Genomic DNA, 21,385 nt, shown 5'->3' with positions numbered 1-21,385 from the left:
TGGAGTAAATGGGTGCCCATGCACTGGTGGAAATGTATGTTTCAAAGTAAGTGGATGTCATTAATGAAAACATACACGAGGTCTACTTGCAGTGCAAGTAGTATTCAGACCCCTTCACCTTTCCACATTTTGTTACAGCCTTATTCAAAAATGTATTCAATTGTTTTTTCCCCCCTCATCAGTCTATAGTACACAAAATACCCCATTATGACAAAGCAAAAACAGGTTTTTAGAAAAAAAAATCTAATTAATGAAAAAGACTGAAATATCATATTTACATAAGTATTCAGACCCTTTACTCAGTACTTTGTTGAAGCTCCTTTGGCAGCGATTCCAGCCTTGAGTCTTCTTGGGTATGATGCTACAAGTTTGGCACACCTATATTTGTGGAGTTTTTCACTTTCCTCTCTGCAGATCCTCTCATGCTCTGTCAGGTTGGATGGGGAGCGTCGTTGTACAGCTATTTTCAGGTGTCTCCAGAGATGTTCGATCGAGTTCAAGTCCGGGCTCTGGCTGGGCCACTCAAGGACATTCAGAGACTTGTCCCGAAGCCATTCCTGCATTGTTTTGGCTGTGTGTTTAGGGTGCTGCCACCACCATGCTTTACCGTAGGGATGGTGGCAGGTTTCCTCCAGATGTGACGCTTGGCATTCAGGCCAAAGAGTTCAATCTTTTTTTCATCAGACCAGAGAATATTGTTTCTCATGGTCTGAGAGTCTTTAGATGCTTTTTGGCAAACTCCAAGCGGGCTTTCATGTGCCTTTTACTGGGGAGTGGCTTCCATCTGGCCACTCTACCATAAAGGCCTGATTGGTGGAGTGCTGCATAGATGGTTGTCCTTCTGGAAGGTTCTCCCATCTTCACAGAGGAACTCTGGAGCTATGTCAGAGTGACCATCGGGTTCTTGGTCACCTTCCTGGCCAAGGCCCTTCTCCCCCGATTGCTCAGTTTGGCCAACTTATTTTATTTAAGAATGGTGGAGGCCTCTGTGTTCTTGGACTTTCAATGCTGCAGAAATGTTTTGATACCCTTCCCCAGATCTGTGCCTCAACATAAACCTGTCTTGGCGCTCTACGGACAATTCCTTTGAGCTCACGGCTTGGTTTTTGCTCTGACATGCCCTGTCAACTGTGGGAGACAGGTGTGTGCCTTTCCAAATCATGTCCAATCAATAGAATTTACCACAGATGGACTCCAATCAAGTTGTAAAAACATCTCAAGGATGATCAATGGAAACAGGATGCACCTGAGCTCAATTTCGAGTCTCATAGCAAAGGGTCTGAATATCGAGAGCATCCTGACTGGTTGCATCACCGCCTGGTATGGCAACTGCTTGGCCTCTGACCGCAAGGCACTACAGAGGGTAGTGTGTATGGCCAAGTACATTACTGGGGCCAAGCTTCCTGCTATCCAGGACCAAAAAATTGCCAATGACTCCAGCCACCACAGTCATAGACTGTTCTGTTCTATGTACATATTAACTCAATTACCTTGACTAACCTGTGCCCCCGCACATTGACTCTGTACCGGTACCCCCTGTATATAGCCTCGCTACTGATATTTTATTGTTGCTTCTTAATTATTTTTTTATTTTATTTATTTCTTACTTCAGTTTATTTTAGTAAATACATTCTTTAAGACTTTTTTTTCTTAACTGCATTGTTGGTTAAGGGCTTGTAAGTAAACATTTCACTGTAATGACAAATATGATTTGATTTGAATACTTATGTAAATAAGGTATTTCTGTTTTTTATTTACCAAATTTGCAAGAATGTCTAAACCTGTTTTCGCTTTGTTATTGTGTGTAGATTGAGGATTTTTTATTTATTTAATCAATTTTAGAGGAATGTTGTTAAGTAACAAAATGTGGAAAAAGGGAACCGGTCTGACTACCTTCCAAATGCAATGTAGATGCCATTGTTTATGTCAACAGTATACTGGAAGCATTTGGGTCATTTTCAAGTGTGATTTTGATGAGAGGTCAATTGAGATGTAGTATGTCCTTGCTTGTCTTAGGAATAGGAATAAAAACTGTCAATAATGTCCTAAAATGATTTAAAACCTGTCTATGACTGTGTACAAATACAATAGGTTGTCCCCATGTAATATGTACCATTTAATGTATGCACAGACAGGATAACCAGACCCTAGTAATTTTGTGCGGTGAAAAGTAGGATAATTTAGGATGATTTAACATGCTCTTCTGCTCGTTGGGACGTTTTTTTTTTTTCTCCATCTCATTGTGACACATGGCGGCGATCAACCCTGTCGTGCAGACGCATCGATGATGACATGGGACGCACCCATGAGTTGGAGCACTCAGCCATCAAGTGCATGAGGGGCATCCTCTACTGTTACATGCGCCAGTCTGACAAGGTGAGTCCACAAACGAAACGTCAGACCACAGGAAACACTGTAGTTCATTCTTAGTGATCTAAACAAATGCCATTATCCAGTAATGAATATAGATTTTTAGCAAACACAGAAACTGTCACTAATGGGGGGGGGATGAAGATCTCTCCTTTTACTCTTCTCTGTTCTCACGCTTCAGTGGTTTATTATCTCGCGCTTGGACTGGTTGTATCTCTATGTGGATGGAATAATATAGATGTTTCCAAATGGTTTTTGCCTCAACAGAACACTTTTGTTTAAAGCATCTGAGCAGACCGTTCAGTCAAAATAGCAGTGTTTATATTGTTTAAAGACCTCATTGAAAGCCACTTTAGTACGATAGAACACTGGTCTTGTTCTGGTCTGTAATTGCACATCTCTGTTGGCTTTTGAAATGGTTTTGTTTCATTTGCTCATGACCTTGACGACCTAATTTATGGGAAAGCTTTTCTGTGTCTTAATTATAATGCACCGTTTCTTCAGTTAATTACACAGTGCAGCGCTCATTAACATCTGTCTCTGGCATTCACAGAGAACATGCCATTTTTAATGGACCCACAATACAGACGGACTAGGAAGCACATTTTTTTTTTTAACAACTACAGAGCCATTAAAGAGAGGGCATCAAAGTTTACCACAATGTACCAATGAAACTAAACACAGTCTTAACGAATTAGCCACACAACACAAGCTTCTCAAATGTTTTCTGACAGATTTAACTCCGGAACCATTTCACGCTAAGATCACACACACTCACTGACACACAGTGACATTTGACAAGATTCATAAACTGCACTATTGTGGAAATGCACTTTCAATACAAATGTTAGGCTATTTTGGAATGCAACAGTTATCGGTTCGGTCAGTGCCAAATGTTGGCACAAAATAATGTACCGTGTGAAGCAAACTCAAACAGAGTGTATAGCTCTATGTGTATCACGCAAATCTGACCTGGGATGGTTTGAGGAGGAGAAGTCATATGTGTACATCTTTGGCATGACTCAAGAATTGCTTAATGCACCACGATACAAATAAATGGTATGTCTGTTTGCAATATTTACAGATGCATTCATGCATACCAGTGGTTTGCTCATGTCTTCAGAGCCATTCATTTGAGGAAAATTCTAGTGTGTGTGCTAGTGATGACGCAGTGGAATATCCATGAGCCATCCTAGTCCCAGTTTTCACCTCACGTACCTTTTTGTGAGGATAGGATAAATAATTGAAATATGCCCAGTGAGTAAGGTGTGTGTGTGTATGTGTATATATATATATATTTTATGGACTGACTCCTCTTTTATTTGCCCTTTCGCTCTCTTATTCTCTTCCTTTCACTCTCTTTCTTCACCTTCATTCTATTTCAGGTGGAGGAATTCAAACAGGACCCCAGCCCCTCCAAGTGCCTGCACTCAATATTCAATGTCGACACAGGAGATGAGATTCTGTCCTACGATGACTACCATCACCTACAGGTAAACCCGCTCACAAACATTGTCACGATACTGCATAAAGTCCGAACGGATTCCGGTCTCACGCTCTTCACCATTGTAAATACCGTCTCCCTTCATCAGATTGATGCCTTGTCCCTCTTCCTGCTCTATTTGGTGGAGATGGTCTGCTCCGGCCTCCAGATCATCTACAACACGGATGAGGTACGGCCCACTGGCCTTAGTCACGTGACCTCTCTCTCAGAAAGAACACGTCTGTCTGCGGAGAACGACTCTTACGCAGCATGGCTTCTTCATAGTGATTAGATGGGGGGGGGTGGGACATACGGACAAGACTATAAACGACGCAAGCCAAGAAAGCTCCTGTGTGCCAAAGTGCCCTGAGACAGTTAATAGTAGAGGCAGCAGCTGAATAAGCAGTAGTTAACGGTCCATGCATCTTTAGAAACGCAGCTATTTACATGTGATGATTTGATGACTATGTAACAGTTTTAAAATCCAATACACCTGCCTCTTGACTTACAGTAACTTATGCAGCACCCTTTTTCATTAGTGAGCAAGTTATTGAGTTGGAGGCCTAGTAAAACGGACAGCTAAAATAATAGCAACTCCTTCATTATAGTGGTCCTTTAAGGTGGCTGCAGCCGTAAGTGCTGTTAATTCTCTTGTCTCCTGTTTTTATAGCCCTTTGGGAGATTTGAAATTCATTAATTCCATCTCTTAATTCAGTTGTCTGCTCACTGGGAGATTTACTTTTAGGCACAGGGGTGAAATTATTGCCTTCAGAAAAAGCTGATTTTTTTATCCAGACTTATCTTCAAAAATAGAGCTGTTCTAGAACATTATGCCCGGAAGCAATTACAGTGAGCATTCACTTTGTTTATGGAAAATTGAAAGCCTCACATTAAATATATTTTTATATTTTTTTCCCCCAACGGCAAACAAATTGCCTGTGTAGCTTCAATGGGGCCAGTCCTATTTGCAAAGCAGACCTAATTTGCACATTTAAATAGTGCTTATTGAGCTGCGTAATACAAGTAAAGGGCATGAACATGAAATCAAAGAGCATGTATCCTTTTATTAATCTACATCAGAACAAATAAACAGGAAATGGGACTCTTAATGTGTGTCATTTCTGCACCGCATTTAGATGCATCTTTTGGTTTTCTCATTATTCCAATTTTGGCTCTTAGCAGTGGTTCAGTATATTTTCCTGACTGGAAGTTCAATTCAATTGAATCTTGCAGTATTAATACAGGTAGATGCTTTGTGTGTGTGTGTGTTTTGTGTATGCGCCCATTCGTGACGGCAACGTTCACGATGATACTATCAAGATACCAGAAAGATACCTCTCAGTCGTTAAGACAATTTGAAAAATCCTATGCTGCTTTATCTAAATATTGAAAAAGCGTGGGCGACAGAGAGGAACAAAATGGCGCAGTTTGAGTAGATGGGGGTGAGAACAGGTGGGTCTGAGCAGGTGTGATGTCGTCGATGTTTGTGTGAGTCGGTATTGTTGTCTTTTGTATGTTTTGTGTTGTACTTTTTTTTTTCTCAATAAAAAAGGTCATGAAGATCCTTACGTTAATCATTCTATTAATGCCCAAAATAAAATAACCCGCAATGTCCTTATTTCAGTGGCTCTGTTTCATTCCCTGTCTTCTCTCCTTGCCTGTCCCTTTTTTTGTACACTTTAGGCCCTGTCTGTTTCCCTGTTGTCAGTCACATCTCCCCCAGTACTTTCACGTTTTTCCTTCATGGCCTCTAAGTCATAATTTTAAAATATTTTTGTGAAGTTTCCGTCTTTTTTTTCACCTTTATTTAACCAGGTGGGCAAGTTGAGAACAAGTTCTCATTTACAACTGCGACCTGGCCAAGATAAAGCAAAGCAGTTCGACACATACAATAACACAGAGTTACACATGGAGTAAAACAAACATACAGTCAATAATACAGTAGAAACAAGTCTATATACGATGTGAGCAAATGAAGTGAGATAAGGGAGGTAAAGGCAAAAAAAAGGCCATGGTGGCATCTGCACATAGAGAAGAGCCATTCCTCCTTGTTCCAGATGAAATTAAGAACATGGTTTTGACTACCCATGTGACTGGGTGATGTTTGTCTTTTAACATGGGGCACACAAATGTTAATTCCATCAGGGGCAAAATGTTAATGTGTTTTATTCAATAAATAACTTACTGAAAATGTGCATGAAATGAGAGTTATTGGAGAATAGTTTATTCCATTTAAATGTGAGTACATTCTTCCCGAAGTTGCATGAGCTCTTCTTTTGACAATATGATGACACAGTACAGTTTAATTCCAGGGAGAAAGCGTTCAATGTTGAGATTGAGAGATCTCGTTCATGTGATATTGTCGTGTTTTCTACCTCTGCAGGTATCTTTCATCCAGAACCTGGTGTTCTGTGTAGAGAGGGCGTACAGAGTGCCTGACTTTGGAATGTGGGAGAGAGGGAGCAAGTACAACAATGGAAGCACTGAGCTGCACTCCAGGTCTGTCTTGTCCTCCTCTAGTGAATACTTTGATTTATAAAGATATGAACACATTGCTAGACAGTCTCCACACATGGAATGTGTTAATCTCTCCACAAAAACAAAGAGGATATATTTTAGGGTAGTAAAGGTAATGTCGATGACCTATCATTCGAGCAGTAGAACTGCCTCTCCCTCTCTCAAGACCTCGATAATGATTCTGTTTCCTCTGTCCCTTATCTCTGGAAAACATTGGTTTCTCCTAAAGAATGTAGGAAAATTGGTTGCAACTTACCACCATTTCCTAGAGAAAAAAATCTGGCTTTGCATTCTACATAGACAATAATTCGACACCATGTCCATTAGTCAAATTCAGAATGACTGATTTGTAGTTCAGTTTCCATAATGCACATTAAAATGCAGTAATGTAAACAGAGAGCAATTGCGGGGGCAGAATAACAACTTTTTACTTTCTGAGTTCATTATCTTCATGCGGAGTCATTCACCAAGTTTCAGGCACGGTTACAATGGGGGGGGTGTTCCATTAACTCAGTGTACCAGACTGCCGATGGGTACGTAGGCCTGTGTGTGGCTGATTGTCAGGGAAAGCTGTGATGAATGCCTTCATCAAGAGAATTGAATCATGATATTCAAGCTCGGCTGAAAGGAAAATGGCAGTCATTATAAAACAATGTTAATGTCATCAATCCTAGATGCTATTGAGTTTGTGCAAAAATGGCTTACCCCTTGGCAATCTCTCGCCAAGTTAAAATATAGAGCAACTTAATTCTAATATTTTGCTTTGTTCAACTGCGTTAGGTTTCTAATTTAAGTCCACCCTATAGTAGGTTTAAACCGAACTCCACTCATTGGGACGTGTTGACTGAAGCTGTCAACATCAGTCAGGATTAATTACATCATAGAATAGTACGTTAGTGTATGTATGTTTCTCCCTTTTGTAAAAATTGTATGACAAGATACTGTGTTGTGCTTGTTGTCTGCAACTTGTTACAATTATCGAACCAATGCCCACCCTGCTCCCTGAAACTCCAGCACTGTGTGCACATTCAATGTTTTAAACCTTCGACCAAGGCGTCACACTCACTCAGAACTGTTGACAGCTCTTACGCATTATGTCCAGGCAAGTTCGGACAGAAAATCAATAGACTTTCAAAAAGGCCTCATGTTGCTTGATTGTGATCATTGCTGCTGATTTTGTCAGAGAGGGAGCTGAAGTTGTGTTTCAGGAAAGCTGGTTTCAACTATGTTCTGTTATTTTTCTGCATTTTTGTATCGGTTTGGGCCCTGTGTTTGTGGGATTGAACACCTTTTTAACTTGTCGGTGTATCTTGCAACTCTACTTGCCATGTCGTCATCTTCCTTTTATAGAGACCTATTAAGAGGGAAAGGAAATTCACTGCTATTTTCTCTGCATAGTAAAGTGCACAATGATTTCAGCCCCCTCTCAGCAACAATTAAATCTACGAGTCATCTGTTTGCCTTACATTATTAAACCATTCAAATTTATGCTTGTAGGCATTTTACAGTATAATTGTAAGGCTCGTTACAAGGCAATGAGTGTTTGTTTTGGGTGTCATGTGCCTTGTACATAGGGGGTTCATAAAAAGTTGAACCAAACCCCCATTTATAAAGTATCTCCAGTTGAAGTTGTAAGTTTACATACACTTAGGTTGGAGTCATTAAATCTCATTTTTCAACCACTCCACAAATTTTTTGTTAACACACTGTAATTTTTCCAAGTTGGTTAGGACATCTACTTCATGCATGACACAAGTCATTTTTCCAATAATTGTTTACAGACAGATTATTTCACTAATAATTCACTGTATCGCAATTCCAGTGGGTCAGAAGTTCACATATACTAAGTTGACTGTGCCTTTTAAACAGCTTAGAACATTCCAGAAAATGTCATGGCTTTAGAAGCTTTTGTTAGGCTCATTTACATCATTTCAGTCAATTGGAGGTGTACCTGTGGATCTATTTCAAGGCCTACCTTCAAAGTCAGTGCCTCTTTACTTGACATCATGGGAAAATCAGAAGAAATCAGCCAAGACCTCAGAAAAAGAATTGCAGACCTCCACAAGTCTGGTTCATCCTTGGGAGCAATTTCCAAATGCCTGAAGGTACCACATTCATCTGTACAAACAATAGAACGCAAGTATAAACACCATGGGACCACACAGCGGTCATACCACTCAGGAAGGAGACGCGTTCTGTCTCTTAGAGATAACGTACTTTGGTGCGAAAAGTGGAAATAAATCCCAGACCAACAGCAAAGGACCTTGTGAAGATGTACAAAGGTATCTATATCCACAGTAAAATGAGTAGTATATTGACATAACCTGAAAGGCCGCTCAGCAAGGAAGAAGCCACTGCTCCAAACTGCCATAAAAAAGCCAGACTACGGTTTGCAACTGCACATGGGGACAAAGATTGTACTTTTTGGAGAAATGTCCTCTGGTCTGATGAAACAAAAATGGCCATAATGGCCATAAAGACCATTGTTATGTTTGGAGGAAAAAGGGGGGGCTTGCAAGCCAAAGAACATCATCCCAACTGAAGCACGGGGGTGGCAGCATCATGTTGTGGGGGTGCCTTGCTGCAAGAGGGACTGGTGCACTTCACAGAATAGATGGCATCATGAGGAGGAAAAGTATGTGAATATATTGAAGCAACATCTCAAGACATCAGTCAGTAAGTTAATGCTAGGTCGCAAATGGGTCTTCCAAATGGACATTGACCCCAAGCATACTTCCAAAGTTGTAGCAAAATGGCTTAAGGACAACAAAGTCAAGGTATTGGAGTGGCCAACACAAAGCCCCGACCTCAATAAAGTGGTGATCCTAACTGACCTAAGACAGGGAATTTTTACTAGGATTAAATGTCAGGAATTGTGAAAAACGTAGTTTAAATGTTAAGTATTTGGCAAAGGTGTAAGTAAACTTCAACTGAATATTAAGTAACCTGTGCATGTTAGTCTTGCATATAACTTGGAGCTATGGAATAGAACAGAAAATGTGTGTCCTATGGTATTTCAATTATAAATACCATTAGTGCTTTCAGGTTTACATTGGGTTTCTTAAACATGTTCTTTCTTTTGCAGTTCTGTGGGGCTGGCTAAAGCTGCTCTCGAGGCTATCAATGGATTCAACCTGTTTGGGAATCAGGTATTTGATTTATTCTCCAACTTTCATCCACATTCTGTCAAGAGACCTCGCCATTGTCCTCACTTACTCTCAAGATAAGAGTTTAGGATTTTAATGACCGAACTGCGTATGCACCTCTGGTGTAACAGCGCCTGATGCGTTAAGATTGCATTATAGATAGTGTGTAGCTGATCTAATGCTTCAAATTGGGAGTCCCATTACATCACCATCCATCTCCAAGATCTTATAGATGGTCATAGTACAACAGTTCTCAGATATTTAATTAATCAAATTTCCTTAATATATATTTAAATTTGATTGAACCTTTTTATTTAACTCGGCAAGTCAGTTAAGAACAAATTCTTATTTACAATGATGGCCAAACTCGGACAACGCTGGGCCAATTGTGCGCCGCCCCATGGGACTCCCAATCACGGCAGGATGTGATGCAGCCTGAAGCCGGTGATGTGATGCAAATGACCGGATATCATCATTTTCTGCGTGTGGAAAGTGAACCACACACTCAGGGGGTTTATTGAGTGGGCTTGTGTTGTACTCGGGGCTGACTAGCTAGATGTCTATGCACTAACAGCTTTGATAGATTACTGCTGTTCCCATTTCCCTGATTTCCTTGCTCCTTTCTGGATCAGCCATTTTGTAGGTTTAATTTGTTTTTGCTGTCTAGAGTAAAGACGGGAATGTGAACATCCATTATATGTGCTAATGGATTGGAAAACTGAAAAAAAACTCCACTTAGCATTCTTGTTTCTCTCAAAACAGATTTCTTTCTTTTCCATTTTGTTCGTTCATGCACGCAGCACGACGCATTTCAAGCAAATAAAGCACAACAACAACATTGTGTCCCTTGTGAACCTACCATGAATAATGTCTTACCCCTAGTGATTATACAGTTCCTTCGGAAAGTGTTCACAACCCCCTTGACCTTTTCCTAATTTTTGCTGTGTTATTTCAAATGGATATCAGCTGATGTACGAAGGGCTATATAAATACATTTGATTTTTGATTTGATTTGATTCAATTGATTGTTTTTTTGTCACTGGCCAACACACAATACACCATAATGTCAAAGTGGAATGATGTTTTTACAAATTAATTGAAATTATTTCAAAAGGAAAAGCTGAGATGTCTGGAGTCAGTAACTATTCAACCCCTTTTGTTATGGCACGCCCAAATAGGTTCAGGTGTAAAAATGTAAGTTGCAAAATGCAATAATTGTGTTTAAAATTATTTTTGAATGACTACCTCATCTACAGAAATGATACCCCACACATACAATTAGGTCCCTCAAACACTGATTCAACCATAAAACCAGGGAGGCTTTCCAAGGCCTCACAAAGGGCACCTATTGGTAGATGAGTTCAGAAATAATAAAAATAAGACCCTAAATGTCCCTTTGAGTATGATGACGTTATTAATTACACTTTGGATGCTGTATCAATACACCCAGTCACTACAAAGATGCAGGCGTCCTTCCTAACTCAGTTGCCAGAGAGGAAGAAACCGCTCAGGAATTACACAGAGGTTTAATGGCTGTGATAGGAGAAAACTGAGGAGGGATCAACAATAATGTAGTTAGTCCACAATACTAACCTAATTGACAGAGTGAAAAGAAGGAAGCCTGTACAGAATAAAAATATTCCAAAACATGCATCCTGTTTGCAACAAGGCACTAAAGTCATACCGCAACAAATGTGGCAAAACAGTTAACCTTTTGTCCTGAAAACAAAGTGTTATGTTTGGGGAAAATCCAATGCAACACATTACTATCATGTTATGGGTATGCTTGTAATCATTAAGGACTGGGGAGTTTTTCTGGATAAAATGAAAATCCTAGAGGAAAACCTGGTTCAGTCTGCTTTCCACAAGACACTGGCATATGAATTCACCTTTCAGCAGAACAATAACCTAAAACACAAGGCCAAATCTACACTGGAGTTCCTTACCAAGAAGACAGTGAATGTTCCTGAGTGGCCGAGTTAGTTTTGACTTAAAACTGCTTGAAAATCTATAGCATGGCCTGAAAAATGGTTGTCTAGCAATGATCAATAACCCATTTGAAAGAGCTTGAAGAATCTTTGAAAAGAATAAAGGGCAAATGTTGTGGAAAGCTCTTAGAGATTTACCCAGAAAGACTCCTGCTGTAATCGCAGCCAAAGGAGATTCTAACATTTATTGACTCAGGGGGTTGAATAAGATATCAAGATATATTCATGTTTTTTTTTCATAATTGTTTTTTGTGTATTTTGTGTAGATTGTTGACAAAAATGACAATTAAATCCATTTTAATCCCACTTTGTAACAAAACAAAATGTAGAAAAGGTCAAGGGTTGTGAATACTTTCTGAAGGCACCTTATGATCGTTATAGTCTCTTTTGCTACTGTTATCAGTGATTTAATGAAGGGCTCTTCTTCTTAGCCGCCTCCTTCTTCATCTAATTAATCCACTGCCAATGATGTTAAATTGACTCATTGATGATCAGAGTTTTAGATTAAACTCTGTGCCCCACTGGGTTTGGTTCATGTCATTAGGCAGTAGTATAGTAGTGGCTGGTGTGTCTGGGGCTGCTGTGTGGGGATGAAGTGGCTATGAGTCATCACCTAGGTTATTAATGATGGCCAGCTCTCAGTGCCCCTCTGACTTCCCTCCAGATTTTCAACTGAGAATAAGCCATGATCAGTGACTCTCCCCAGCTGTGTTTCCTAGAGGCAACAGCCAATCAATGACTAGCCAGAGCACAATGGTCGAGAGGGAGCCAATCACTAACTTTACCCAGCTTTTATGTGTGGGTTGTCAGTTTATTAAGTGACTGTCTGCTTCAGAGCAAAATGTGGAGTGCAATCAATAAAGGTACTAAGAAGCGTAGGTCACAGTGGAGACCACGTTCTGTTCTGTCACAATCATTTACATCCCATTCCACCAAACCCTGCATTATGTACAGTAAATCACTAAATTGTTGAGTCACTCTGATGTCTAAAAGCTTTAGTTGGCTTGTTCAAAAGCAGCATACATAATGCATTGTGCAGAAACTGCTTAGATAGTACTTTTTTTTTTTTTTTGCCTTAATGTGAACATTTTTTGAGGTGTCAGTGAAGAAACGTGTCCGGGAACATTTGTAACAGAAATTTTGTGAGATGTGTTCATCCAGAAATGGTACAGTAAACTAACCCAGAAAAAGCACTCAGACCCTCATTTCAACAGAGGGGCTGTAGGGTAGGTAAATCATACGGTGGGCAAAGAGTTTGCAGTCTAACAACATGATGTGGTATCGAGGTGATTGGATGGCCCTTCATGGTTGGAGTGCCCCCGCACTGTGCTCAAAGTATAGAAAAACTATGCTTTTTAGATTTGTACCCAAAAAGATCAAATGGTCGGGCAATACTGACTCTTTTGTAAGAGTAAGGTTGTAATATTCCTGCCTTCGTAGTTGGTTTTGATCTGCAGAGGCGGCAGGTGAGACGTTGGAGGCTCGGAGTGTGTGCAGCACTTCATCCTCCGAGCTGAATTCACAGTAACGTAAACCAAACGGGTCTTCTGCCATGTAGAGGATGTGCTATGTCGTGTGTGTGTACACGTTGGTACGTGTGTCCATGCGTGAGCGAGTGTCAAAATCAAATTGTATTGGTCACATAGACATATTTAGCAGATGTTGTTATTGCGGGCGTAAAGAAATGCTTGTGTTCATGGTTGTGACATTTTGATGTTGTTTCCTGCGGATTAAGGCTTCTTTTCAGGGAGCTAGTGGAAGTGGTGGTGACAGCTGCAGTGCGACAGGCCTATATCGGGTCATGCTGGGAACAGCCAGTAGCTGCCATCCATGCCCTGCAGTCCCATGACTCACTAGTGGCACAGTTCAACAGCACGGACGGAATGACTATAAATGTGTCCTAGATGTTTTGAGTTCTGATTGGCTGTGAAAGTCGGTGTTCAACCAGGTTTTATATATGCGTTATGTCCAAACATGTAAGCATGCAGGCTACGTTGAATCTTGCATTGTGACAAAACGGAAGCGCTACAATTTTCATCCACATCGAATCGGTAACAGACCTTGTCTGACCCGCATCAATCTTACAACCACCAGTGAATATGGGTCGTCATCTCTGTTGGTCTACAGGGTTGCTCTTGGTCTGTCATCTTCGTGGACCTGGATGCCCACAACAGGAACAGACAGACACTGTCCTCCCTCCTACCCAGAGAATCCAGGTCCCACGTGAGTAAAGACAATTAAACCACTCATTGCTAAATACCACTCCGTACCCGATGATGAATTGGCTCAGTGACCAGTTCCAGTCTCCCAGTTCACCAGTAAAGAGGGGGCTAATAATTTTTCTCCGGCAGTAAGAGCAACTAGACAGAAAAGTGCTCCTGTAAATGAATTGGTTTAATTAGGGGAGATAGAAGAAATGCATTGGCGCCACATCTACAACATGGACTAATGGGAGGGAGAGGTGGGGATGGAGTGAGAGAGGGCTGCGGAGGAAGGAGGGGAAGGGAGTACAGTACAAGGCTTATGCAAATAAAACGTTGAGCATCTTAATTATATATGAGTCTCTGACTAATGTGTTATTAAATGTCAGCCTCTTTCATTTTGGAAAGTGACCATTAGCAGGGAGAGAGAGAGGGTCCCTTAGTCTCTTAACCCTTTACTAACTACCTGAAGACAGCTGGTACATGGGGGTGAAGGGTTGACTTAGGAAATGATCAAAAACAGGTATCTGTGTTTTAAATGTTCCGCATTTTAAACCTTCTTTGAACCCTAACACAGAATACGGACGCTGCCCTCCTGCCCTGCATCAGTTACCCTGCGTTCGCTGTGGATGACGACGCCCTCTACAGTCAGACCCTGGACAAGGTGGTGCGCAAACTAAAGGGGAAGTACGGCTTCAAGCGCTTCCTGCGTGACGGCTACAGGACCGCCAATGAAGACGAGAATAGGAGACACTACAAATCGGCTGAGATGAAGGTCTGTGGTTTAGTTTAAAAGCCAACCCTGCAGACTGATTGTGATGACTAACATGTGCTACTCTGACTTGACTTTTTCCATTTCAGCTCTTAAAATCCCTTACGCTCTTCGTGAATTGGCCTATTATGGATAAGGCTAAATTGAAGTGTGTCTTACATAAGAAATACGGAAAGCATATGCATAACAATGGTAGCAATTCAAAGGGAACCGTTTGGAAATGATGTGGAAATTATTAGACGTAAGGTGAGGACACAACAGTTCACCTGACATGGTTGGCATAATTTGAAAAAAATGTCTATTGACAAAAGGACTATCTAAATGATAAAATATGATCTTAGTCTTAGGATTTAACTACAAATACAAATACTAGTGAATTCAGAGAAGCAGATATTAATTTTGGTGCGCATAGACTGGAGACACAATTGCATTCTGATGTGTGGTCCGTGGCAAAGTTTCTCCAACAAACAGGCTCATTCTGTTCAGGACAACCCAGGATGTAACACCATGTCATCTTGTAACTGCACATCAAACATGGTGATTATAAATGTTGACATTACATGAGTTTTATGAGATAGCTAGCAGTTGATGCACTTCTTCAATAACACAGACCCCAAAGCAAATCAAGGGGAGGGAAAAAAACGAAAGAAAAAAAAGAACAAATCATAGATGTTATGCTGGGAAGTAGATGCTCAATGTTCATTGTTTCCTGTCCTCAATGATTCTCCACAGAACAAAGGGATGGGATGTAATTTATAACCCCCAACCCTAGCCTGTGGTTGACCAATTAGAATTATTTGCAGTAGAATTGGGCCAATGGCCAAATAACAAGTATCCTGTTTCAGGCTCAATTCCTACACAGATTCTAACCAGGTGTTGAATTGAAAAACAATTCCATTGATTGTTAATTCCCTATTGGCCTCTAGTCCTCTGTGTATTATCTTAAAATGTTATTTTTAGCAATTAAACACTGGAATTAAACACTGGAGTGATAATTGATAGCAATTAAACACTGAAGTGATAGATATGCAGATGATGATGTGCAAGTAGAGATACTGGGGTGCAAAAGAGCAAGAGGATAAATAACAATATGGGGATAAGGTAGTTGGGTGTGCTATTTTCAGATTGGCTGTGTACAGACACAGTGATCGCTAAGCTGCTGTGACAGCTGATGCTTAAAGTTAGTGAGGGAGATATAAGTCTCCAGCTTCAGAGATTATTGCAATTCGTTCCAGTCATTGGCAGCAGAGAACTGGAAGGAAAGGGGGCCAAAGGAATTGTTGGCTTTGGGGATGACCAGTGAAATATACCTGCTGGAGCATGTGCTACGGGTGGGTGTTGCTATGGTGACCAGTGAGCTGAGATAAGGCAGGGCTTTACCTAGCAAAGACTTAAAGATGACCTGCAGCCAGTGGGTTTGGCGACGAATATGTAGTGAGGGCCAGTCAACGAGAGCATACATTTAGCGTGAGGGATGAGGCAACTTCTTGTCGCGTTCAGAACGACTGTCAGTCAAAACCCATACAGCGCTGTGAAGTGGAGACACTGAGCTCTGTCGTCATGTATTGCATGTTACTGTACAGCCACTGCGTTCCAATCTGTGCCCAAATCTGCCATTGTCAACCCATATACGGGTACGAGTGCAAAGGGTTAAGCCCAGATTTTGTTTTCCTACGACAGAAGCCACGCAACTGTGGCTGCTCTGCCGTTGATAAATCCCAACTGAAGGCATATTAACTTCAGGATTAGCTGCTGTGCCTGCAGAGTGTGAATTTGGAGCAGGGCAGCTACTTAACACTAAGCAAATCATTGCATTAGCTGCAGCACTGACCTCCCGGAATTAATGAGCTTGGATTCAACAGGGGGAAACACAAAGGGAGGAAATATGGGAATAATCTGAGCCACTAAACTTTAAAGTTTCATTATAGGATTTAGACTAGGTGCAATCAACAGGTCCCAGTCAGACCATTTCGGAGAAATGGGAGCTGGATATTACACTATAAAATGCTTTGTGATGAATCATTTTGAAATCTCATCCATTACAGTAGGTAATGTGGTAGGCCATTACATAACATTGTAGATGGAATGGTTCTCTGCACATGCATAACCTCTTCTTGCTGCCCACTCAAATAGCTAGAAGTCACATGTATGGGACCACGAAGGACGTTGTACATCATATGTTATTGTTGAAATATGCTGTTTCAGGTGGGAAGGGCATTGATTGCAGGTTTATTCAATTTGAAAACGCACACCTTGTTAGATTTTCTAAAGTCTGTAACGTTACCCGCTACAAGTGAAGGAGTGCATCCTGTTGTACAATATAGAGTTTTACAATCTGTGTAATAGCTGAGGCTCCTGGGATAGCTGGTGTTTACTGCAGATGTAGGCCTCAGTGACTGCCCTCTCCATCCTTGTAACATTTTATTAAATATCTCCATCATTTTGTACCTTATCTCTACTGGCACAGACACGCAAGCAAGCACGCACTCACTCACACACACTAGCATGACCCAGCTGTGTCAGCCTAACCCTTGAGCGATGACAAACAACTCGCAGTACGGTATGCAACATAGCTTTGGTAAAGCTGATAACAAAATGCAAGAATAGAGATGGAGAATAGAGATGGCTGGGGGGAATCATATGTTAGATTTCTTTTGATTTGATGGACTGATGGCTGAAGCGGTCCCTGTTATCTCTGCTATAACAGCCAAACCGCAGCCTGGGAAATGTGTGGCCACTCCAATTAACAGCCTTTATTTCATTACGTTGTAGTCACTCTCTTATCTCCTATTGCCATGGAGATTGTCTGCAGAGATGGGAGATGGCGATAACAAAGTCTTAATTACATTTCAAGAGTCGTTATGCTCCGCCTCTCTCTGAAGGCGAGGAAGCCAAGCATAACACAAAAGTGAGTTGCTGCTTTGGTCCCAAAAAGAGCCCTTAGGTGACTGTCTGAGAGCTAGTCAATTTGAAGAAGGGTTGTTACGTAATGCAGATATATCCTTGGGTCTGTTTCATTCAGTTGTTCTTTTAGTGTGTCCTCGGGTAATTGATCCACTAAGTTTAAATTATTTATGTTGCCTTTGGTTTGTGAATGCTACATGAAAACTGAACCAAGGACACTATCTGACAAACGAGGAATACCAACAACAAACATGTACTTAAGACTTATTACGTCCTCACAGTTACTGTTGAAGTTTCTCCTTGGAAATATTGAAATGAATACATTGCCGTTTCGCTATACAAACATCTCTACATTTGGCTTGTTTTTAATTTCAACCCCAGATGATTTATGGGTATCGGTGGTGAGGTAAGAAGTCTAAAGCTATGTAATGGAGTTTCTGGTTGGCTGGGACTCTGATAGCATCTCAGAAGTAATTGTTTTTGCCTCTGTTAAACTGTTAGAATTGGGAAAACGAACTCACCAGTCTTCACCTGTTAAGAAGTTTTGTTTTGAGTGTGTGTTTTGGGACAGGCCCATCATTTGCTATGTGCTGCATTTGTTCTAAAAGCTGAGCATTTTTATTGTGTTCAATATGCAACCACTGACACAAAGCAATATATTTTGAGATTAATGCACTTGCATGCCATGTTTATTTATCTTTCGGGTTAGAAAACGAGTGACCTTCTCAGTGTTATGTCTTTTTTCAATTTCTTCAAAGACACTTTTGTGAAAATCTAATGTACTTTTCTATTTCAGCTTTTTGATGGAATTGAATGCGAGTTTCCCATATTTTTCATCTTCATGATGATTGATGGTGAGTCGTATACAGTAAACACCACAATAGTTGTGATGTTAATATTGTTTTCAAATGGTTGTGAGTATTCTGTTACATAGAACTTGAATATCTGCCACTTTTTAGCCATTTTACGGTCTCCTCTACTCACCTGTATTTGATTTCCAGGGGTCTTCAGGGGGAACAACGCCCAAGTCAAAGAATACCAAGATCTGTTAACGCCTATAATTTTTCAATCTTTTGAGGGTGAGTTTTCCTCCTCCCTTGGTGATCTGTGTTCTTATGGAACTACTGTGCACATATACTGCCACGCACATGCACATACACACTCAATTACTCTAGCAGTGTTTCCCCTAGGATTTTTTTCAGCAGTGGTGTCAAGGGTGGTGGGGTGCATTGTTACGGGGACGGGGGGGGACGGGGGGGTGCACTGCTATTAGCGTTAGCATAATGGCATGCTAGCTGTTAGAGCCTAGCGACTATACATTTCAAAGCGTATCTCAGCAGGAAAAAATGTATTGTACAAAATTACATCAGATTTGTTGCGGCGCTGGCAACAATTCAGCAGTGGTGGGCCACCGCTGCTAAATGAATATAGGGGAAACACTTATTTGTCCTTCTCACATACACATTCAAGCTGGCATCCGTGGGAGTCTTTTGAGAAATGCACATACATTTTGGTTGCAAAGATTACTGTTATTTTCATATTATACACATTACAATATCCATCCATATTCATCTCCCACACGCTGAGTGCACAAAAGCTGTTCACATATTTTAAGGACCAGTCTTTCATATCAGCCTTCACACAAAGCTGTATTTTTTCCCCCCCAGTAAAGAAACCACATTAAAATATTCTTGGGAGCCAATAGCCTCTGAAGCATGCATGCTGCTTTAGGAATACATCTCAGTGGTTGCAGACAGAGTTGTCACCTCCTTTGGCTTTGTGGTGTCTTTTCATTTTGTTATGCAGAGAAAGCATTGTACTCCCGGTGCGTTCCATCTTGGAAATGTGACATTTCGTCACGTGTGTCTGTTGAGATACCTTTGAATGGATAACTACCACTCCCTTCTCCTGAGCAGCAGACACATAAACTGCACTCCTTTCTCCTGAGCAGCAGACACATAAACTGCACTCCTTTCTCCTGAGCAGCAGACACATAAACTGCACTCCTTTCGATATATCAACCTCCTGGAAATTCCATTAGTGCCCTCTATTCGACATGTTTGTAATCACCCAGCACAGTAAAGTGTATCTATCTCCCCGTCCTGTGTGTCGTGGGTCAGGCCATGCTGTCATCCCGAAGTACTACCGCGTACCTGCCGACTTTGTGGAGGCGGAGCAGAAGAAGCACGGGAGCCAGAAGCGTTTCCCTGCCAACACAGGCCAAAATGGCATGCTGTTCCTGTGGGGCCAGGCCCTCTTCAACATCGCCAGGCTGCTGGGTCAGTCTCTCTGTCTGTCTTCCCTTCACTGACGTCACCTCACTGTCAAATACCTTCTCTTCTCTGACCTCTCGCTGGCGAGGTATTCGCTATAGAGCATGCTCGCTGGGGTGTTCACTATACTGTTGTCACGTCAGACTGCAGAGGTCACAGAGTTCAGATATTCAGTTCAACTTATGTATTTGCTGTATGTTTGTGAAGTTGCTCACAGGTTAACGGGTTCTCATTACAAAGTAAGGACTTTTTGTAAGGAAAAGTCATTTTATGGGGTGTATGTCCAGTATATCAGTTGGAACCTTTAGTGTGCTCTCTGTGTTCACCCCTCCATTTTGCCATGTCTCTTTTCCAGTGGATGAGCTGATCAGCCCCCAAGACATCGACCCAATCAAACGCTACGTACCCCGCCAGGATCAGAGGAACGTCAGCATGAGATACTCCAATCAGGTTTTGACTCCCATTCCCATGTGACCAGCCATGTCTGGCCATCACTATAATCAGAGATACTAGATACAACGACGAGATGCTTGTGTCTCCGCCCTAACAATGGGATTCGCTGTCCACAAAGTAGAACGGCAGGCTGTCAAGTTCCTGCCTATTCCTCTCTTTGTATTGGTTGATGCATGTCGTTATTTTAATACTTTTTTGAATATTCTATGAGGAGTGTTAACATCAACTGCCTGTATCCAATGGAGAGTGAGTGCAAGCCTCATGAATATGCATAGACCGTCTAGAATTTCAGGGAACAACTCTAATATCAAGTGTTGTTTCTCAAAGTAGCTGGGATGTCACTTCAATCAGTGTAAAGAATGATTTTTAAACCTTGAGACAATTGAGACATGGATTGTGAATGTGTGCCATTCAGACGGTGAATGGGCAAGACAAAAGATTTAAGTGGCTTTGAACGGGATATGGTAGTAGATGCCATGCACACCGGTTTGTGTCAACAACTTAATATTAGGAAGGTGTTCGTAATGTTGTGTACACTCAGTGTACACTCCTAACATTACAAAACTTCTATTAGATCAAATAAGCCTAATTTATTTTTATCTTGACCAAATTCTATCTTATTGCCCCCCATACAAAAACTCCTCACTTAATGATCTGCTTAACGTGGACAGATTTTGGGCAGAGTAAAGCCTCTCGCTTCGCCTCTTCCTCTCCGCTATAATTAACCTTATAAACTGTGTAGTTTGGGTCCTGGATGCTGATTGGCTGAAACAGCATTCCAGCCATGTGTAGACAATATACCAAGGGTATGACTCAAAATAACTTGTTTACTGTTCTAATGATGTTGGCGAGCAGTTTGTAATAGCAATAAAGCACCTCAGGGGTTTGTTTTATATGGACAATATACCACGGCTAAGGGCTGTATCCAGGTGTTGCGTTGTGCATAAAAACAGCCCTCAGCCGTGGTATGTTAGCCATATACCACACCTTCACGATCCTTGCTTAAATAGTTAACCTGCTATACGGGCACTACTGCAGACTACTATACACCCTCTGCATGTATACATGAGTCTGCATAATTCTATGTATCATTGATTCAGATGTCATGTATTCTTACTTGCTAGGACAAACTTTGATGTATTATTCCAAACCTGTGTTGATATGTGGGTGCCACAAGGCTCAAACGAGAGGTAAAAAAATCAATGGGGAAGGAGAGAGATCAGGAGTCTACATAATTTATCTTGAGTTTACCTTTCCTCCTGCATGAAAGTCTATCTC

The 21,385-nt window shown here is 41.2% G+C and overlaps 1 protein-coding gene across 5 annotated transcripts in view; it reads left to right on the top strand.

Moving 5' to 3' along the window:
• Window positions 1–21,385, top strand: part of LOC112232221 (phosphorylase b kinase regulatory subunit beta-like) — a 59,670-nt gene that overhangs the window by 11,573 nt on the left and 26,712 nt on the right. For 4 of the 5 annotated variants that reach the window (XM_024399035.2, XM_024399034.2, XM_024399033.2 and 1 more), the window contains 11 exons: window positions 2,277–2,376; window positions 3,756–3,863; window positions 3,963–4,043; window positions 6,237–6,352; window positions 9,456–9,519; window positions 13,632–13,727; window positions 14,283–14,480; window positions 18,178–18,235; window positions 18,383–18,460; window positions 19,502–19,660; window positions 20,010–20,104. In XM_024399035.2, the coding sequence (XP_024254803.2) occupies window positions 2,277–2,376; window positions 3,756–3,863; window positions 3,963–4,043; window positions 6,237–6,352; window positions 9,456–9,519; window positions 13,632–13,727; window positions 14,283–14,480; window positions 18,178–18,235; window positions 18,383–18,460; window positions 19,502–19,660; window positions 20,010–20,104 (1,153 nt within the window). The remainder of the gene's footprint in view (window positions 1–2,276; window positions 2,377–3,755; window positions 3,864–3,962; window positions 4,044–6,236; window positions 6,353–9,455; window positions 9,520–13,631; window positions 13,728–14,282; window positions 14,481–18,177; window positions 18,236–18,382; window positions 18,461–19,501; window positions 19,661–20,009; window positions 20,105–21,385) is intronic. The other variant, XM_042330838.1, reaches the window with a different exon arrangement.

The sequence above is a fragment of the Oncorhynchus tshawytscha genome, linkage group LG12 (assembly GCF_018296145.1).
Source record: "Oncorhynchus tshawytscha isolate Ot180627B linkage group LG12, Otsh_v2.0, whole genome shotgun sequence".
Lineage (NCBI taxonomy): Eukaryota > Metazoa > Chordata > Actinopteri > Salmoniformes > Salmonidae > Oncorhynchus > Oncorhynchus tshawytscha.
The sequence above is the reverse complement of the archived record's forward strand: the minus strand, read 5'-3'. Positions and strand labels throughout refer to the sequence as shown.